This window comes from Engystomops pustulosus, chromosome 10 (genome assembly GCF_040894005.1).
Source record: "Engystomops pustulosus chromosome 10, aEngPut4.maternal, whole genome shotgun sequence".
Taxonomy (NCBI): Eukaryota; Metazoa; Chordata; class Amphibia; order Anura; family Leptodactylidae; genus Engystomops; species Engystomops pustulosus.
This window is the reverse complement of record NC_092420.1, coordinates 98,512,468-98,528,848: the sequence shown is the minus strand read 5'-3', so window position 1 is coordinate 98,528,848 and position 16,381 is coordinate 98,512,468. Positions and strand designations below refer to the sequence as shown.

The 16,381-nt window shown below is 49.8% G+C and overlaps 1 protein-coding gene across 2 annotated transcripts in view; it reads right to left on the bottom strand.

The window, feature by feature from the left end:
• Window positions 1–16,381, bottom strand: part of LOC140103726 (interleukin-27 receptor subunit alpha-like) — a 56,555-nt gene that overhangs the window by 19,193 nt on the left and 20,981 nt on the right. Inside the window, exons 4-6 of one of the 2 annotated variants that reach the window (XM_072126940.1) lie at window positions 10,928–11,051; window positions 1,138–1,298; window positions 824–966 (exon numbers count right to left, since the gene is read on the bottom strand). In XM_072126940.1, the coding sequence (XP_071983041.1) occupies window positions 824–966; window positions 1,138–1,298; window positions 10,928–11,051 (428 nt within the window). Of the gene's footprint in view, window positions 1–823; window positions 967–1,137; window positions 1,299–10,927; window positions 11,066–16,381 lie in introns of both variants that reach the window. The other variant, XM_072126941.1, reaches the window with a different exon arrangement.

Below are 16,381 nucleotides of genomic sequence, written 5' to 3'. Positions count from 1 at the left end.
TACGTGTCAGAAAATAGAAGGGGAGATGTGACCGGCTGATACACGCTGCAATGTCCCTATGCCTTCTAAGAACATCACACATGACAGGAAGTGTTGTCATAGGCACATCAACAGAAACAATCTCACCGATGACCTGTAACTGACACACTAAGAGGAAACCTGCCATCAGAATCCACCATGATAAGCCAGGGACACTTAATACATACAATTTAAAGGGGTTGTTCAGGATCAGCAAATCTTCCAAAAACAGCAAAACAGTCCATAGGGAGCTAAACTAGTGCAGCACTTTAAGACTCATTTAGGAAATCTCCCATCAGAATCCATCCTGATAACCAGGGACATTACTCATAGATCCAGGCACCGGGACTGTGATATCTTATTATATTTGTTATCCATGGTCTCTTCCTTCTAAAATCAACTTTTAAATTTATGCTAGTTACGATGTGTTTATCAGAGCCCTTTGTGCTGTCACTTTACAGACTGTTACACTATCTCCACCCTGTTCCCTCAGCACTTCCTCCTCCCTTTGTCTGCTGTAATCTCACACAGTACTAGGGGGAAGTGCTACTGTACAGTGTAACAGCCCGTGAAGCTACTGCATGGAAGGGCTCTGCTAACACCACCAGAGCCCTTCTGGCTCATTAGCTTAATTTTAAAAGTTGATTTTAGAAGGAAGGAGACCATGGATAACAGATATAAGAAGATACCACAGTCCCGGTGCCTGGATCTATGAGTAATGTCCCGGGTTTATCAGGATGGATTTAGATGGGGGGTCTGCAGTTTGCCCCCCTTTCGGTGGATGATGAATGTATTATGTACCTACCAGTGACCACTCCGGCCGCCTCGGGGTCTTATACTCCACCTCGCAGTGCCGCTGCCTGGACGTCTGGTTCCTCCAGTTTATATAAATGGTGAGTTTTGTATCTGAGACGTGAATCTTCTTGATCTCTGGGGTGAGGGGTAGCACTGGGATAGGAGAGACCACCACAGAAATTAGGGTCACAGAGGGGACTATAGGGGACAGGTCACTCAGATTCTCATTATGTAAGAAGAGATGCAGCAGCTCAGGGCCCCTGTGGCCCCCGTCATGTCCCCCCTTATATTATATCACAAACCTGTAAGGAAAGTCTCAGATACCTATATCCTCCAGCCGGAATATCGCCGCCTCCGACGCGCTGACATTCAGTGGATTCGCTGCAATTATCTGTATCCGATGTAAATTATTCAGCGTCGCATTTACCGGGAAAGTCACAGCCGCCCCAGACGTGTTCACAGCGGAGACTTCTCCTGTGTCCAGGCTGCAGGATGTAAAGGGTTACAGAGTGACCAGAGAATATCCAAAATCTGTCCCATATCTATCTATCTATCTATCTATCTATCTATCTATCTATCTATCTATCTATCTATCTATCTATCTATCTATCTATCTATCTATCTCCTATCTATCTATCTCATATCTATCTATCTCATATCTATCTATCTATCTATCTATCTCCTATCTATCTATCTATCTCCTATCTATCTCCTATCTATCTATCTATCTCCTATCTATCTATCTATCTATCTATCCGTCTATCTATCTCCTATCTATCTATCTATCTATCTATCCGTCTATCTATCTCCTATCTATCTCCTATCTATCTATCTATCTCCTATCTATCTATCTATCTATCTATCCGTCTATCTATCTCCTATCTATCTATCTATCTATCTATCTATCTATCTATCTATCCATCTATCTATCTCCTATCTATCTATCTATCTATCTCCTATCTATCTATCTATCTATCTCCTATCTATCTATCTATCTATCTATCTATCTATCTATCTATCTATCTATCTCCTATCTATCTATCTATCTATCTATCTATCTCCTATCTATCTATCTATCTATCTATCTATCATCTATCTATCTCCTATCTATCTATCTCCTATCTATCTATCTATCTATCTATCTATCTATCTCCTATCTATCTATCTATCTATCTATCTATCTATCTATCTATCTCCTATCTATCTATCTATCTATCTATCTCCTATCTATCTATCTATCTATCTATCTATCTATCTCCTATCTATCTATCTCATATCTATCTATCTATCTATCTATCTATCTATCTATCTATCTATCTATCTATCTATCCCCTATCTATCTATCTATCTATCTATCTATCTCCTATCTATCTCCTATCTATCTATCTATCTATCTATCTCCTATCTATCTATCTATCTATCTATCTCCTATCTATCTATCTATCTATCTCCTATCTATCTATCTATCTATCTATCTCCTATCTATCTATCTATCTATCTATCTATCTATCTATCTATCTCCTATCTATCTATCTATCTCCTATCTATCTATCTATCTCCTATCTATCTATCTATCTCCTATCTATCTATCTATCTATCTCCTATCTATCTCCTATCTATCTATCTATCTATCTATCTATCTATCTATCTATCTATTTCCTATCTATCTATCTATCTATCTATCTATCTATGTATCTGTACTCTTGCTATGTTTTTAATCCCATTGTTTATCATATACACATTGGGGCAGATTTTTGGTGCTTTTGCTGCACTTTTAACAAAGTATATAAATAAAGATGACATTTTAATATTTGACCAATGGGTTTTCAGATCCGTAGATGAGCCCATTAGTTACAAAACTTTCCTACTCAGTTCCTTTCTAGCTGCTTCTTCTCCTCCTTTCTCATACATTTTGCGGTAATAGATCAGATGATTGGCTGTAAATGTCTTGTTCTCTGATGGAAGGTGATAAGTTTTTGCTTTTATTGCTGACTGTTTCCTATTAAAGCAAATGACTGCAACATGACAGTAATTGTTACTAACTAGTGATCTGGAGAAGGCTGAGACACTCACATATCCAGAATAGTAGCTACATGTACCTATACTGTGACATCACTGTGTGTATTATCTCTGTACTGTGACATCACCGTGTGTATTATCCCTGTACTGTGACATCACCGTGTGTATTATCCCTGTACTGTGACATCACTGTGTGTATTATCCCTGTACTGTGACATCACTGTGTGTATTATCCCTGTACTGTGACATCACTGTGTGTATTATCCCTGTACTGTGACATCACTGTGTGTATTATCTCTGTACTGTGACATCACTGTGTGTATTATCCCTGTACTGTGACATCACTGTGTGTATTATCCCTGTACTGTGACATCACTGTGTGTATTATCCCTGTACTGTGACATCACTGTGTGTATTATCCCTGTACTGTGACATCACTGTGTGTATTATCCCTGTACTGTGACATCACTGTGTGTATCATCCCTGTACTGTGACATCACTGTGTGTATTATCCCTGTACTGTGACATCACTGTGTGTATTATCCCTGTACTGTGACATCACTGTGTGTATTATCCCTGTACTGTGACATCACCGTGTGTATTATCCCTGTACTGTGACATCACTGTGTGTATTATCCCTGTACTGTGACATCACTGTGTGTATTATCTCTGTACTGTGACATCACTGTGTGTATTATCCCCTGTACTGTGACATCACTGTGTGTATTATCCCTGTACTGTGAAATCACTGTGTGTATTATCTCTGTACTGTGACATCACTGTGTGTATTATCCCTGTACTGTGACATCGCTGTGTGTATTATCCCTGTACTGTGACATCACTGTGTGTATTATCCTGTACTGTGACATCGCTGTGTGTATTATCCCTGTACTGTGACATCACTGTGTGTATTACCCCTGTACTGTGACATCACTGTGTGTATTATCTCTGTACTGTGACATCACTGTGTGTATTACCCCTGTACTGTGACATCACTGTGTGTATTATCCCTGTACTGTGACATCACTGTGTGTATTATCTCTGTACTGTGACATCACTGTGTGTATTATCCCTGTACTGTGACATCACTGTGTGTATTATCTCTGTACTGTGACATCACTGTGTGTATTATCCCTGTACTGTGACATCACTGTGTGTATTATCCCTGTACTCTGACATTACTGTGTGTATTATCTCTGTACTGTGACATCACTGTGTGTATTATCCCTGTACTGTGACATCACTGTGTGTATTATCCCTGTACTCTGACATTACTGTGTGTATTATCCCTGTACTGTGACATCACTGTGTGTATTATCCCTGTACTGTGACATCACTGTGTGTATTATCCCTGTACTGTGACATCACTGTGTGTATTATCCCTGTACTGTGACATCACTGTGTGTATTATCCCCGTACTGTGACATCACTGTGTGTATTATCCCTGTACTGTGACATCACTGTATGTATTGTCTCTGTATGGTGACATCACTGTGTGTATTATCCCTGTACTGTGACATCACTGTGTGTATTATCCCTGTACTGTGACATCGCTGTGTGTATTATCTCTGTACTGTGACATCACTGTGTGTATTATCCCTGTACTGTGACATCACTGTGTGTATTATCCCTGTACTGTGACATCACTGTGCGTATTATCCCTGTACTGTGACATCACTGTGTGTATTATTCCTGTACTGTGACATCACTGTATATATTATCCCTGTACTGTGACATCGCTGTGTGTATTATCTCTGTACTGTGACATCGCTGTGTGTATTATCCCCTGTACTGTGACATCACTGTGTGTATTATTCCCGTACTGTGACATCACTGTGTGTAGTGTCCCCTGTACTGTGACATCACTGTGCGTATTATCTCTGTACTGTGACATCACTGTGCGTATTATCTCTGTACTGTGACATCACTGTGCGTATTATCTCTGTACTGTGACATCACTGTGCGTATTATCTCTGTACTGTGACATCACTGTGTGTATTATCCCTGTACTGTGACATCGCTGTGTGTATTATCTCTGTACTGTGACATCACTGTGTGTATTATCCCTGTACTGTGACATCACTGTGTGTATTATTCCTGTACTGTGACATCACTGTGCGTATTATCTCTGTACTGTGACATCACTGTGTGTATTATCTCTGTACTGTGACATCACTGTGTGTATTATCTCTGTACTGTGACATCACTGTGTGTATTATCTCTGTACTGTGACATCACTGTGTGTATTATATGTGTGTGTAACCAATGAAAACAAGCATTAAAGAGATTTAGAGAAACAATCTTTGTTAGAGGGGTTCTCCAGGATATATATACACTCACCGGCCACTTTATTAGGTACACCTGTCCAACTGCTCGTTAACACTTAATTTCTAATCAGCCAATCACATGGCGGCAGCTCAGTGCATTTAGGCATGTAGACATGGTCAAGACAATCTCCTGCAGTTCTCCCGAGCATCAGTATGGGGAAGAAAGGTGATTTGTGGCCTTTGAACGTGGCATGGTTGTTGGTGCCAGAAGGGCTGGTCTGAGTATTTCAGAAACTGCTGATCTACTGGGATTTTCACGCACAACCATCTCTAGGGTTTACAGAGAATGGTCCGAAAAAGAAAAAACATCCAGTGAGCGGCAGTTCTGTGGGCGGAAATGCCTTGTTGATGCCAGAGGTCAGAGGAGAATGGGCAGACTGGTTCGAACTGATAGAAAGGCAACAGTGACTCAAATCGCCACCCGTTACCACCAAGGTAGGCAGAAGAGCATCTCTGAATGCACAGTACGTCCAACTTTGAGGCAGATGGGCTACAGCAGCAGAAGACCACACCGGGTGCCACTCCTTTCAGCTAGGAACAGGAAACTGAGGCTACAATTTGCACAAGCTCATCGAAATTGGACAGTAGAAGATTGGAAAAACGTTGCCTGGTCTGATGAGTCTCGATTTCTGCTGCGACATTCGGATGGTTGGGTCAGAATTTGGCGTCGACAACATGAAAGCATGGATCCATCCTGCCTTGTATCAGCGGCTCAGGCTGGTGGTGGTGGTGTCATGGATCCATCCTGCCTTGTATCAGCGGCTCAGGCTGGTGCTGGTGGTGTCATGGATCCCTCCTGCCTTGTATCAGCGGCTCAGGCTGGTGGTGGTGGTGTCATGGATCCATCCTGCCTTGTATCAGCGGCTCAGGCTGGTGGTGGTGGTGTCATGGATCCATCCTGCCTTGTATCAGCGGCTCAGGCTGGTGGTGGTGGTGTCATGGATCCATCCTGCCTTGTATCAGCGGGTCAGGCTGGTGGTGGTGGTGTCATGGATCCATCCTGCCTTGTATCAGCGGGTCAGGCTGGTGGTGGTGGTGTCATGGATCCATCCTGCCTTGTATCAGCGGCTCAGGCTGGTGGTGGTGGTGTCATGGATCCATCCTGTCTTGTATCAGCGGGTCAGGCTGGTGGTGGTGGTGTCATGGATCCATCCTGTCTTGTATCAGCAGGTCAGGCTGGTGGTGGTGGTGTCATGGATCCATCCTGCCTTGTATCAGCGGCTCAGGCTGGTGGTGGTGTCATGGATCCATCCTGCCTTGTATCAGCGGCTCAGGCTGGTGGTGGTGGTGTCATGGGTCCATCCTGCCTTGTATCAGCGGCTCAGGCTGGTGGTGGTGGTGTCATGGATCCATCCTGTCTTGTATCAGCGGGTCAGGCTGGTGGTGGTGGTGTCATGGATCCATCCTGTCTTGTATCAGCAGGTCAGGCTGGTGGTGGTGGTGTCATGGATCCATCCTGCCTTGTATCAGCGGCTCAGGCTGGTGGTGGTGTCATGGATCCATCCTGCCTTGTATCAGCGGCTCAGGCTGGTGGTGGTGGTGTCATGGGTCCATCCTGCCTTGTATCAGCGGCTCAGGCTGGTGGTGGTGGTGTCATGGATCCATCCTGCCTTGTATCAGCGGCTCAGGCTGGTGGTGGTGGTGTCATGGATCCATCCTGCCTTGTATCAGCGGCTCAGGCTGGTGGTGGTGGTGTCATGGATCCATCCTGCCTTGTATCAGCGGCTCAGGCTGGTGGTGGTGGTGTCATGGATCCATCCTGCCTTGTATCAGCGGCTCAGGCTGGTGGTGCGGGTGTCATGGATCCATCCTGCCTTGTATCAGCGGGTCAGGCTGGTGGTGGTGGTGTCATGGATCCATCCTGCCTTGTATCAGGGGGTCAGGCTGGTGGTGGTGGTGTCATGGATCCATCCTGCCTTGTATCAGCGGCTCAGGCTGGTGCTGGTGGTGTCATGGATCCATCCTGCCTTGTATCAGCGGCTCAGGCTGGTGGTGGTGTCATGGATCCATCCTGCCTTGTATCAGCGGCTCAGGTTGGTGGTGGTGGTGTCATGGATCCATCCTGCCTTGTATCAGCGGCTCAGGTTGGTGGTGGTGGTGTCATGGATCCATCCTGCCTTGTATCAGCGGCTCAGGTTGGTGGTGGTGGTGTCATGGATCCATCCTGCCTTGTATCAGCGGCTCAGGCTGGTGGTGGTGGTGTCATGGATCCATCCTGCCTTGTATCAGCGGCTCAGGCTGGTGGTGCTGGTGTCATGGATCCATCCTGCCTTGTATCAGCGGCTCAGGCTGGTGGTGGTGGTGTCATGGGTCCATCCTGCCTTGTATCAGCGGCTCAGGCTGGTGGTGGGGGTGTCATGGATCCATCCTGCCTTGTATCAGCGGCTCAGGCTGGTGGTGGTGGTGTCATGGATCCATCCTGCCTTGTATCAGCGGCTCAGGCTGGTGGTGGTGGTGTCATGGATCCATCCTGCCTTGTATCAGCGGGTCAGGCTGGTGGTGGTGGTGTCATGGATCCATCCTGTCTTGTATCAGCAGGTCAGGCTGGTGGTGGTGGTGTCATGGATCCATCCTGCCTTGTATCAGCGGCTCAGGCTGGTGGTGGTGGTGTCATGGATCCATCCTGCCTTGTATCAGCGGGTCAGGCTGGTGGTGGTGGTGTCATGGATCCATCCTGCCTTGTATCAGCGGCTCAGGCTGGTGGTGGTGGTGTCATGGATCCATCCTGCCTTGTATCAGCGGCTCAGGCTGGTGGTGCTGGTGTCATGGATCCATCCTGCCTTGTATCAGCGGGTCAGGCTGGTGGTGCTGGTGTCATGGATCCATCCTGCCTTGTATCAGCGGGTCAGGCTGGTGGTGGTGGTGGTGTCATGGATCCATCCTGCCTTGTATCAGCGGTCAGGCTGGTGGTGGTGGTGTCATGGATCCATCCTGCCTTGTATCAGCGGGTCAGGCTGGTGGTGGTGGTGTCATGGATCCATCCTGTCTTGTATCAGCAGGTCAGGCTGGTGGTGGTGGTGTCATGGATCCATCCTGCCTTGTATCAGCGGCTCAGGCTGGTGGTGGTGGTGTCATGGATCCATCCTGCCTTGTATCAGCGGGTCAGGCTGGTGGTGGTGGTGTCATGGATCCATCCTGCCTTGTATCAGCGGCTCAGGCTGGTGGTGGTGGTGTCATGGATCCATCCTGCCTTGTATCAGCGGCTCAGGCTGGTGGTGCTGGTGTCATGGATCCATCCTGCCTTGTATCAGCGGCTCAGGCTGGTGGTGGTGGTGTCATGGGTCCATCCTGCCTTGTATCAGCGGCTCAGGCTGGTGGTGGGGGTGTCATGGATCCATCCTGCCTTGTATCAGCGGCTCAGGCTGGTGGTGGTGGTGTCATGGATCCATCCTGCCTTGTATCAGCGGCTCAGGCTGGTGGTGGTGGTGTCATGGATCCATCCTGCCTTGTATCAGCGGGTCAGGCTGGTGGTGGTGGTGTCATGGATCCATCCTGTCTTGTATCAGCAGGTCAGGCTGGTGGTGGTGGTGTCATGGATCCATCCTGCCTTGTATCAGCGGCTCAGGCTGGTGGTGGTGGTGTCATGGATCCATCCTGCCTTGTATCAGCGGGTCAGGCTGGTGGTGGTGGTGTCATGGATCCATCCTGCCTTGTATCAGCGGCTCAGGCTGGTGGTGGGGGTGTCATGGATCCATCCTGCCTTGTATCAGCGGCTCAGGCTGGTGGTGGTGGTGTCATGGATCCATCCTGCCTTGTATCAGCGGCTCAGGCTGGTGGTGGTGGTGTCATGGATCCATCCTGCCTTGTATCAGCGGGTCAGGCTGGTGGTGGTGGTGTCATGGATCCATCCTGTCTTGTATCAGCAGGTCAGGCTGGTGGTGGTGGTGTCATGGATCCATCCTGCCTTGTATCAGCGGCTCAGGCTGGTGGTGGTGGTGTCATGGATCCATCCTGCCTTGTATCAGCGGGTCAGGCTGGTGGTGGTGGTGTCATGGATCCATCCTGCCTTGTATCAGCGGCTCAGGCTGGTGGTGGTGGTGTCATGGATCCATCCTGCCTTGTATCAGCGGCTCAGGCTGGTGGTGCTGGTGTCATGGATCCATCCTGCCTTGTATCAGCGGGTCAGGCTGGTGGTGGTGGTGTCATGGATCCATCCTGCCTTGTATCAGCGGGTCAGGCTGGTGGTGGTGGTGTCATGGATCCATCCTGCCTTGTATCAGCGGCTCAGGCTGGTGGTGGGGGTGTCATGGATCCATCCTGCCTTGTATCAGCGGGTCAGGCTGGTGGTGGTGGTGGTGTCATGGATCCATCCTGCCTTGTATCAGCGGCTCAGGCTGGTGGTGCTGGTGTCATGGATCCATCCTGCCTTGTATCAGCGGCTCAGGCTGGTGGTGGTGGTGTCATGGGTCCATCCTGCCTTGTATCAGCGGCTCAGGCTGGTGGTGGGGGTGTCATGGATCCATCCTGCCTTGTATCAGCGGCTCAGGCTGGTGGTGGTGGTGTCATGGATCCATCCTGCCTTGTATCAGCGGCTCAGGCTGGTGGTGGTGGTGTCATGGATCCATCCTGCCTTGTATCAGCGGCTCAGGCTGGTGGTGCTGGTGTCATGGATCCATCCTGCCTTGTATCAGCGGGTCAGGCTGGTGGTGGTGGTGTCATGGATCCATCCTGTCTTGTATCAGCAGGTCAGGCTGGTGGTGGTGGTGTCATGGATCCATCCTGCCTTGTATCAGCGGCTCAGGCTGGTGGTGGTGGTGTCATGGATCCATCCTGCCTTGTATCAGCGGGTCAGGCTGGTGGTGGTGGTGTCATGGATCCATCCTGCCTTGTATCAGCGGCTCAGGCTGGTGGTGGTGGTGTCATGGATCCATCCTGCCTTGTATCAGCGGCTCAGGCTGGTGGTGGTGGTGTCATGGATCCATCCTGCCTTGTATCAGCGGCTCAGGCTGGTGGTGCTGGTGTCATGGATCCATCCTGCCTTGTATCAGCGGGTCAGGCTGGTGGTGGTGGTGTCATGGATCCATCCTGCCTTGTATCAGCGGGTCAGGCTGGTGGTGGTGGTGTCATGGATCCATCCTGCCTTGTATCAGCGGCTCAGGCTGGTGGTGGTGGTGTCATGGATCCATCCTGCCTTGTATCAGCGGGTCAGGCTGGTGGTGGTGGTGGTGTCATGGATCCATCCTGCCTTGTATCAGCGGGTCAGGCTGGTGGTGCTGGTGTCATGGATCCATCCTGCCTTGTATCAGCGGCTCAGGCTGGTGGTGGTGGTGTCATGGTGTCTTTGGGCCCCTTGGTACAACGCCACAGCCTACCTGAGTATTGTTGCTGCCCATGTCCATCCCTTTATGAGCACAATGTACCCTGTAACATCTGATGGCTACTTTCAGCAGGATAATGCGCCATGTCATAAAGCTGGAAGCATCTCAGACTGGTTTCTTGAACATGACAATGAGGTCACTGGACTCAAATGGCCTCCACAGTCACCAGATCTCAATCCAATAGAGCATCTTTGGGATGTGGTGGAACGGGAGATTCGCATCATGGATGTGCAGCCGACAAATCTGCGGCAACTGTGTGATGCCATCATGTCACTATGGAGCAAAATCTCTGAGGAGCTTCCAGCACCTTGTTGTATCTATGCCACCAAGAATGGAGGCAGTTCTGAAGGCAAAAGGGGGTCCCACCCATTACTAGCATGGTGTACCTAATAAAGTGGCCGGTGAGTGTATATGGCTGTGGTGGATATGGATGTGAATCTGGGGACTTACTCCTGTAGCTGCACTCGGTAGTGAGTAGGTAGGTCGGTTTCATGTCCCGTATTCCACTCACATCTCATCTCTGTACAAAACTCTTCCAGACGACAGTGAATATTTGTCGGTGGTGCAGGAGGATCTAGGATGGAGAAACTAAAAAGTGAAGCTTAAATTGTATTGAATATATCCACATATTATAACACTGACTGCCTGAGACTACACAGTCCTAATATATACCCCTCCCCCTGCCTGAGACTACACAGTCCTAATATATACCCCCCCCCCGCCTGAGACTACACAGTCCTAATATATACCCCCCCCCCAGCCTGAGACTACACAGTCCTAACATATACCCCCCTCCCACCGCCTGAGACTACACAGTCCTAATATATACCCCCCCCAGCCTGAGACTACACAGTCCTAATATATACCCCCCCCCCCGCCTGAGACTACACAGTCCTAATATATACCCCCCCCCCCGCCTGAGACTACACAGTCCTAATATATACCCCTCCCCCTGCCTGAGACTACACAGTCCTAATATAAACCCCCCTCCCCCTGCCTGAGACTACACAGTCCTAATATATACCCCCCCCAGCCTGAGACTACACAGTCCTAATATATACCCCCCCCCGCCTGAGACTACACAGTCCTAATATATACCCCCCCCCCGCCTGAGACTACACAGTCCTAATATATACCCCTCCCCCTGCCTGAGACTACACAGTCCTAATATATACCCCCCTCCCCCCGCCTTAGACTACACAGTCCTAATATATACCCCCCCCAGCCTGAGACTACACAGTCCTAATATATACCCCCCCCCCCGCCTGAGACTACACAGTCCTAATATATACCCCCCCCCCCGCCTGAGACTACACAGTCCTAATATATACCCCTCCCCCTGCCTGAGACTACATAGTCATAATATATACCCCTCCCCCTGCCTGAGACTACACAGTCCTAATATATCCCCCCCCCCCGCCTGAGACTACACAGTCCTAATATATACCCCGCCTGAGACTACATAGTCCTAATATATACCCCCCCGCCTGAGACTACACAGTCATAATATATACCCCCCGCCTGAGACTACACAGTCCTAATATATACCCCAGCCTGAGACTACACAGTCCTAATATATACCCCCCCCGCCTGAGACTACACAGTCCTAATATATACCCCCCCCGCCTGAGACTACACAGTCCTAATATATACCCCTCCCCCTGCCTGAGACTACACAGTCCTAATATATACCCCCCTCCCCCCGCCTGAGACTACACAGTCCTAATATATACCCCCCCCAGCCTGAGACTACACAGTCCTAATATATACCCCCCCCCCCGCCTGAGACTACACAGTCCTAATATATACCCCTCCCCCTGCCTGAGACTACACAGTCCTAATATATACCCCCCTCCCCCCGCCTGAGACTACAAAGTCCTAATATATACCCCCCCCAGCCTGAGACTACACAGTCCTAATATGTACCCCCCCCCGCCTGAGACTACACAGTCCTAATATATACCCCTCCCCCTGCCTGAGACTACACAGTCCTAATATATACCCCCCTCCCCCCGCCTGAGACTACACAGTCCTAATATATACCCCCCCCTAGCCTGAGACTACACAGTCCTAATATATACCCCCCCCCCGCCTGAGACTACACAGTCCTAATATATACCCCCCCCCCCCCGCCTGAGACTACACAGTCCTAATATATACCCCTCCCCCTGCCTGAGACTACACAGTCCTAATATATACCCCCCTCCCCCCGCCTGAGACTACACAGTCCTAATATATACCCCCCCAGCCTGAGACTACACAGTCCTAATATATACCCCCCCCCCCCCGCCTGAGACTACACAGTCCTAATATATACCCCCCCCCCGCCTGAGACTACACAGTCCTAATATATACCCCTCCCCCTGCCTGAGACTACACAGTCCTAATATATACCCCCCTCCCCCCGCCTGAGACTACACAGTCCTAATATATACCCCCCCCAGCCTGAGACTACACAGTCCTAATATATACCCCCCCCCCCGCCTGAGACTACACAGTCCTAATATATACCCCCCCCCCGCCTGAGACTACACAGTCCTAATATATACCCCTCCCCCTGCCTGAGACTACACAGTCCTAATATATACCCCCCCCGCCTGAGACTACACAGTCCTAATATATACCCCGCCTGAGACTACATAGTCCTAATATATACCCCCCGCCTGAGACTACACAGTCATAATATATACCCCCCGCCTGAGACTACACAGTCCTAATATATACCCCCCCCAGCCTGAGACTACACAGTCCTAATATATACCCCCCCCCGCCTGAGACTACACAGTCCTAATATATACCCCTCCCCCTGCCTGAGACTACACAGTCCTAATATATACCCCCCTTCCCCCGCCTGAGACTACACAGTCCTAATATATACCCCCCCCAGCCTGAGACTACACAGTCCTAATATATACCCCCCCGCCTGAGACTACACAGTCCTAATATATACCCCCCCCCCCCGCCTGAGACTACACAGTCCTAATATATACCCCTCCCCCTGCCTGAGACTACACAGTCCTAATATATACCCCCCTCCCCCCGCCTGAGACTACACAGTCCTAATATATACCCCCCCCAGCCTGAGACTACACAGTCCTAATATATACCCCCCCCCCGCCTGAGACTACACAGTCCTAATATATACCCCCCCCCCGCCTGAGACTACACAGTCCTAATATATACCCCTCCCCCTGCCTGAGACTACACAGTCCTAATATATACCCCCCTCCCCCCGCCTGAGACTACACAGTCCTAATATATACCCCCCCCCAGCCTGAGACTACACAGTCCTAATATATACCCCCCCGCCTGAGACTACACAGTCCTAATATATACCCCCCCCCCGCCTGAGACTACACAGTCCTAATATATACCCCTCCCCCCGCCTGAGACTACACAGTCATAATATATACCCCTCCCCCTGCCTGAGACTACACAGTCCTAATATATCCCCCCCCCCCCGCCTGAGACTACACAGTCCTAATATATACCCCGCCTGAGACTACATAGTCCTAATATATACCCCCCGCCTGAGACTACACAGTCATAATATATACCCCCCGCCTGAGACTACACAGTCCTAATATATACCCCAGCCTGAGACTACACAGTCCTAATATATACCCCCCCCCAGCCTGAGACTACACAGTCCTAATATATACCCCCCCCCCGCCTGAGACTACACAGTCCTAATATATACCCCTCCCCCTGCCTGAGACTACACAGTCCTAATATATACCCCCCTCCCCCCGCCTGAAACTACACAATCCTAATATATACCCCCCCCCAGCCTGAGACTACACAGTCCTAATATATACCCCCCCCACCCGCCTGAGACTACACAGTCCTAAAATATACCCCCCCCCCCCGCCTGAGACTACACAGTCCTAATATATACCCCTCCCCCTGCCTGAGACTACACAGTCCTAATATATACCCCCCTCCCCCCGCCTGAGACTACACAGTCCTAATATATACCCCCCCCCGGCCTGAGACTACACAGTCCTAATATATACCCCCCCCCTGCCTGAGACTACACAGTCCTAATATATACCCCCCTTTCCCCGCCTGAGACTACACAGTCCTAATATATACCCCCCCCCCAGCCTGAGACTACACAGTCCTAATATATACCCCTCCCCCTGCCTGAGACTACACAGTCATAATATATACCCCTCCCCCTGCCTGAGACTACACAGTCCTAATATATCCCCCCCGCCTGAGACTACACAGTCCTAATATATACCCCGCCTGAGACTACATAGTCCTAATATATACCCCCCCGCCTGAGACTACACAGTCATAATATATACCCCCCGCCTGAGACTACACAGTCCTAATATATACCCCCCCAGCCTGAGACTACACAGTCCTAATATATACCCCCCCCCCCCGCCTTAGACTACACAGTCCTAATATATACCACCCCCCCCGCCTGAGACTACACAGTCCTAATATGTACCCCCCCCGCCTGAGACTACACAGTCCTAATATATACCCCCCTTTCCCCGCCTGAGACTACACAGTCCTAATATATACCCCCCTCCCCCCGCCTGAGACTACACAGTCGTAATATATACCCCCCTCCCCCCACCTGAGACTACACAGTCCTAATATATACCCCCCTCCCCCCGCCTGAGACTACACAGTCCTAATATATACCCCTCCCCGCCTGAGACTACACTGTCCTAATATATACCCCCCCGCCTGAGACTACACAGTCATAATATATACCCCCCCCCCCGCCTGAGACTACACAGTCCCAATATATACCCCCCGCCTGAGACTACACAGTCCTAATATATACCCCCCCCACCTGAGACTACACAGTCCTAATTTATACCCCCCAGCCTGAGACTACACAGTCCTAATATATACCCCCCCGCCTGAGACTACACAGTCCTAATATATACCCCCCCCCCCCGCCTGAGACTACACAGTCCTAATATATACCCCCCCCCCCCGCCTGAGACTACACAGTCCTAATATATACCCCTTCCCCTGCCTGAGACTACACAGTCCTAATATATCCCCCCCCCCCCCGCCTGAGACTACACAGTCCTAATATATACCCCCCCTGACTGAGACTACACAGTCCTAATATATCCCCCCCCCTGCCTGAGACTACACAGTCCTAATATATACCCCCCTGCCTGAGACTACACAGTCCTAATATATACCCCCTCCCACCGCCTGAGACTACACAGTCCTAATATATCCCCCCCTGCCTGAGACTACACAGTCCTAATATATACCCCCTCCCACCGCCTGAGACTACACAGTCCTAATATATACCCCCCCCCCGCCTGAGACTACACAGTCCTAATATATACCCCCCGCCTGAGACTACACAGTCCTAATATATCCCCCCCCCACCTGAGACTACACAGTCCTAATATATACCCCCCCGCCTGAGACTACACAGTCCTAATATATACCCCCCCGCCTGAGACTACACAGTTCTAATATATCCCCCCCCCCCGCCTGAGACTATACAGTCCTAATATATACCCCCCCCCCGTCTGAGACTACACAGTCCTAATATATCCCCCACCTGCCTGAGACTACACAGTCCTAATATATACCCCCCCTGCCTGAGACTACACAGTCCTAATATATCCCCCACCTGCCTGAGACTACACAGTCCTAATATATACCCCCCCGCCTGAGACTACACAGTCCTAATATATACCCCCCCCCCCGCCTGAGACTACAGTCCTAATATATACCCCCCCCCCAGCCTGAGACTACACAGTCCTAACATATACCCCCCTCCCACCGCCTGAGACTACACAGTCCTAATATATACCCCCCCCCAGCCTGAGACTACACAGTCCTAACATATACCCCCCTCCCACCGCCTGAGACTACACAGTCCTAATATATACCCCGCCTGAGACTACA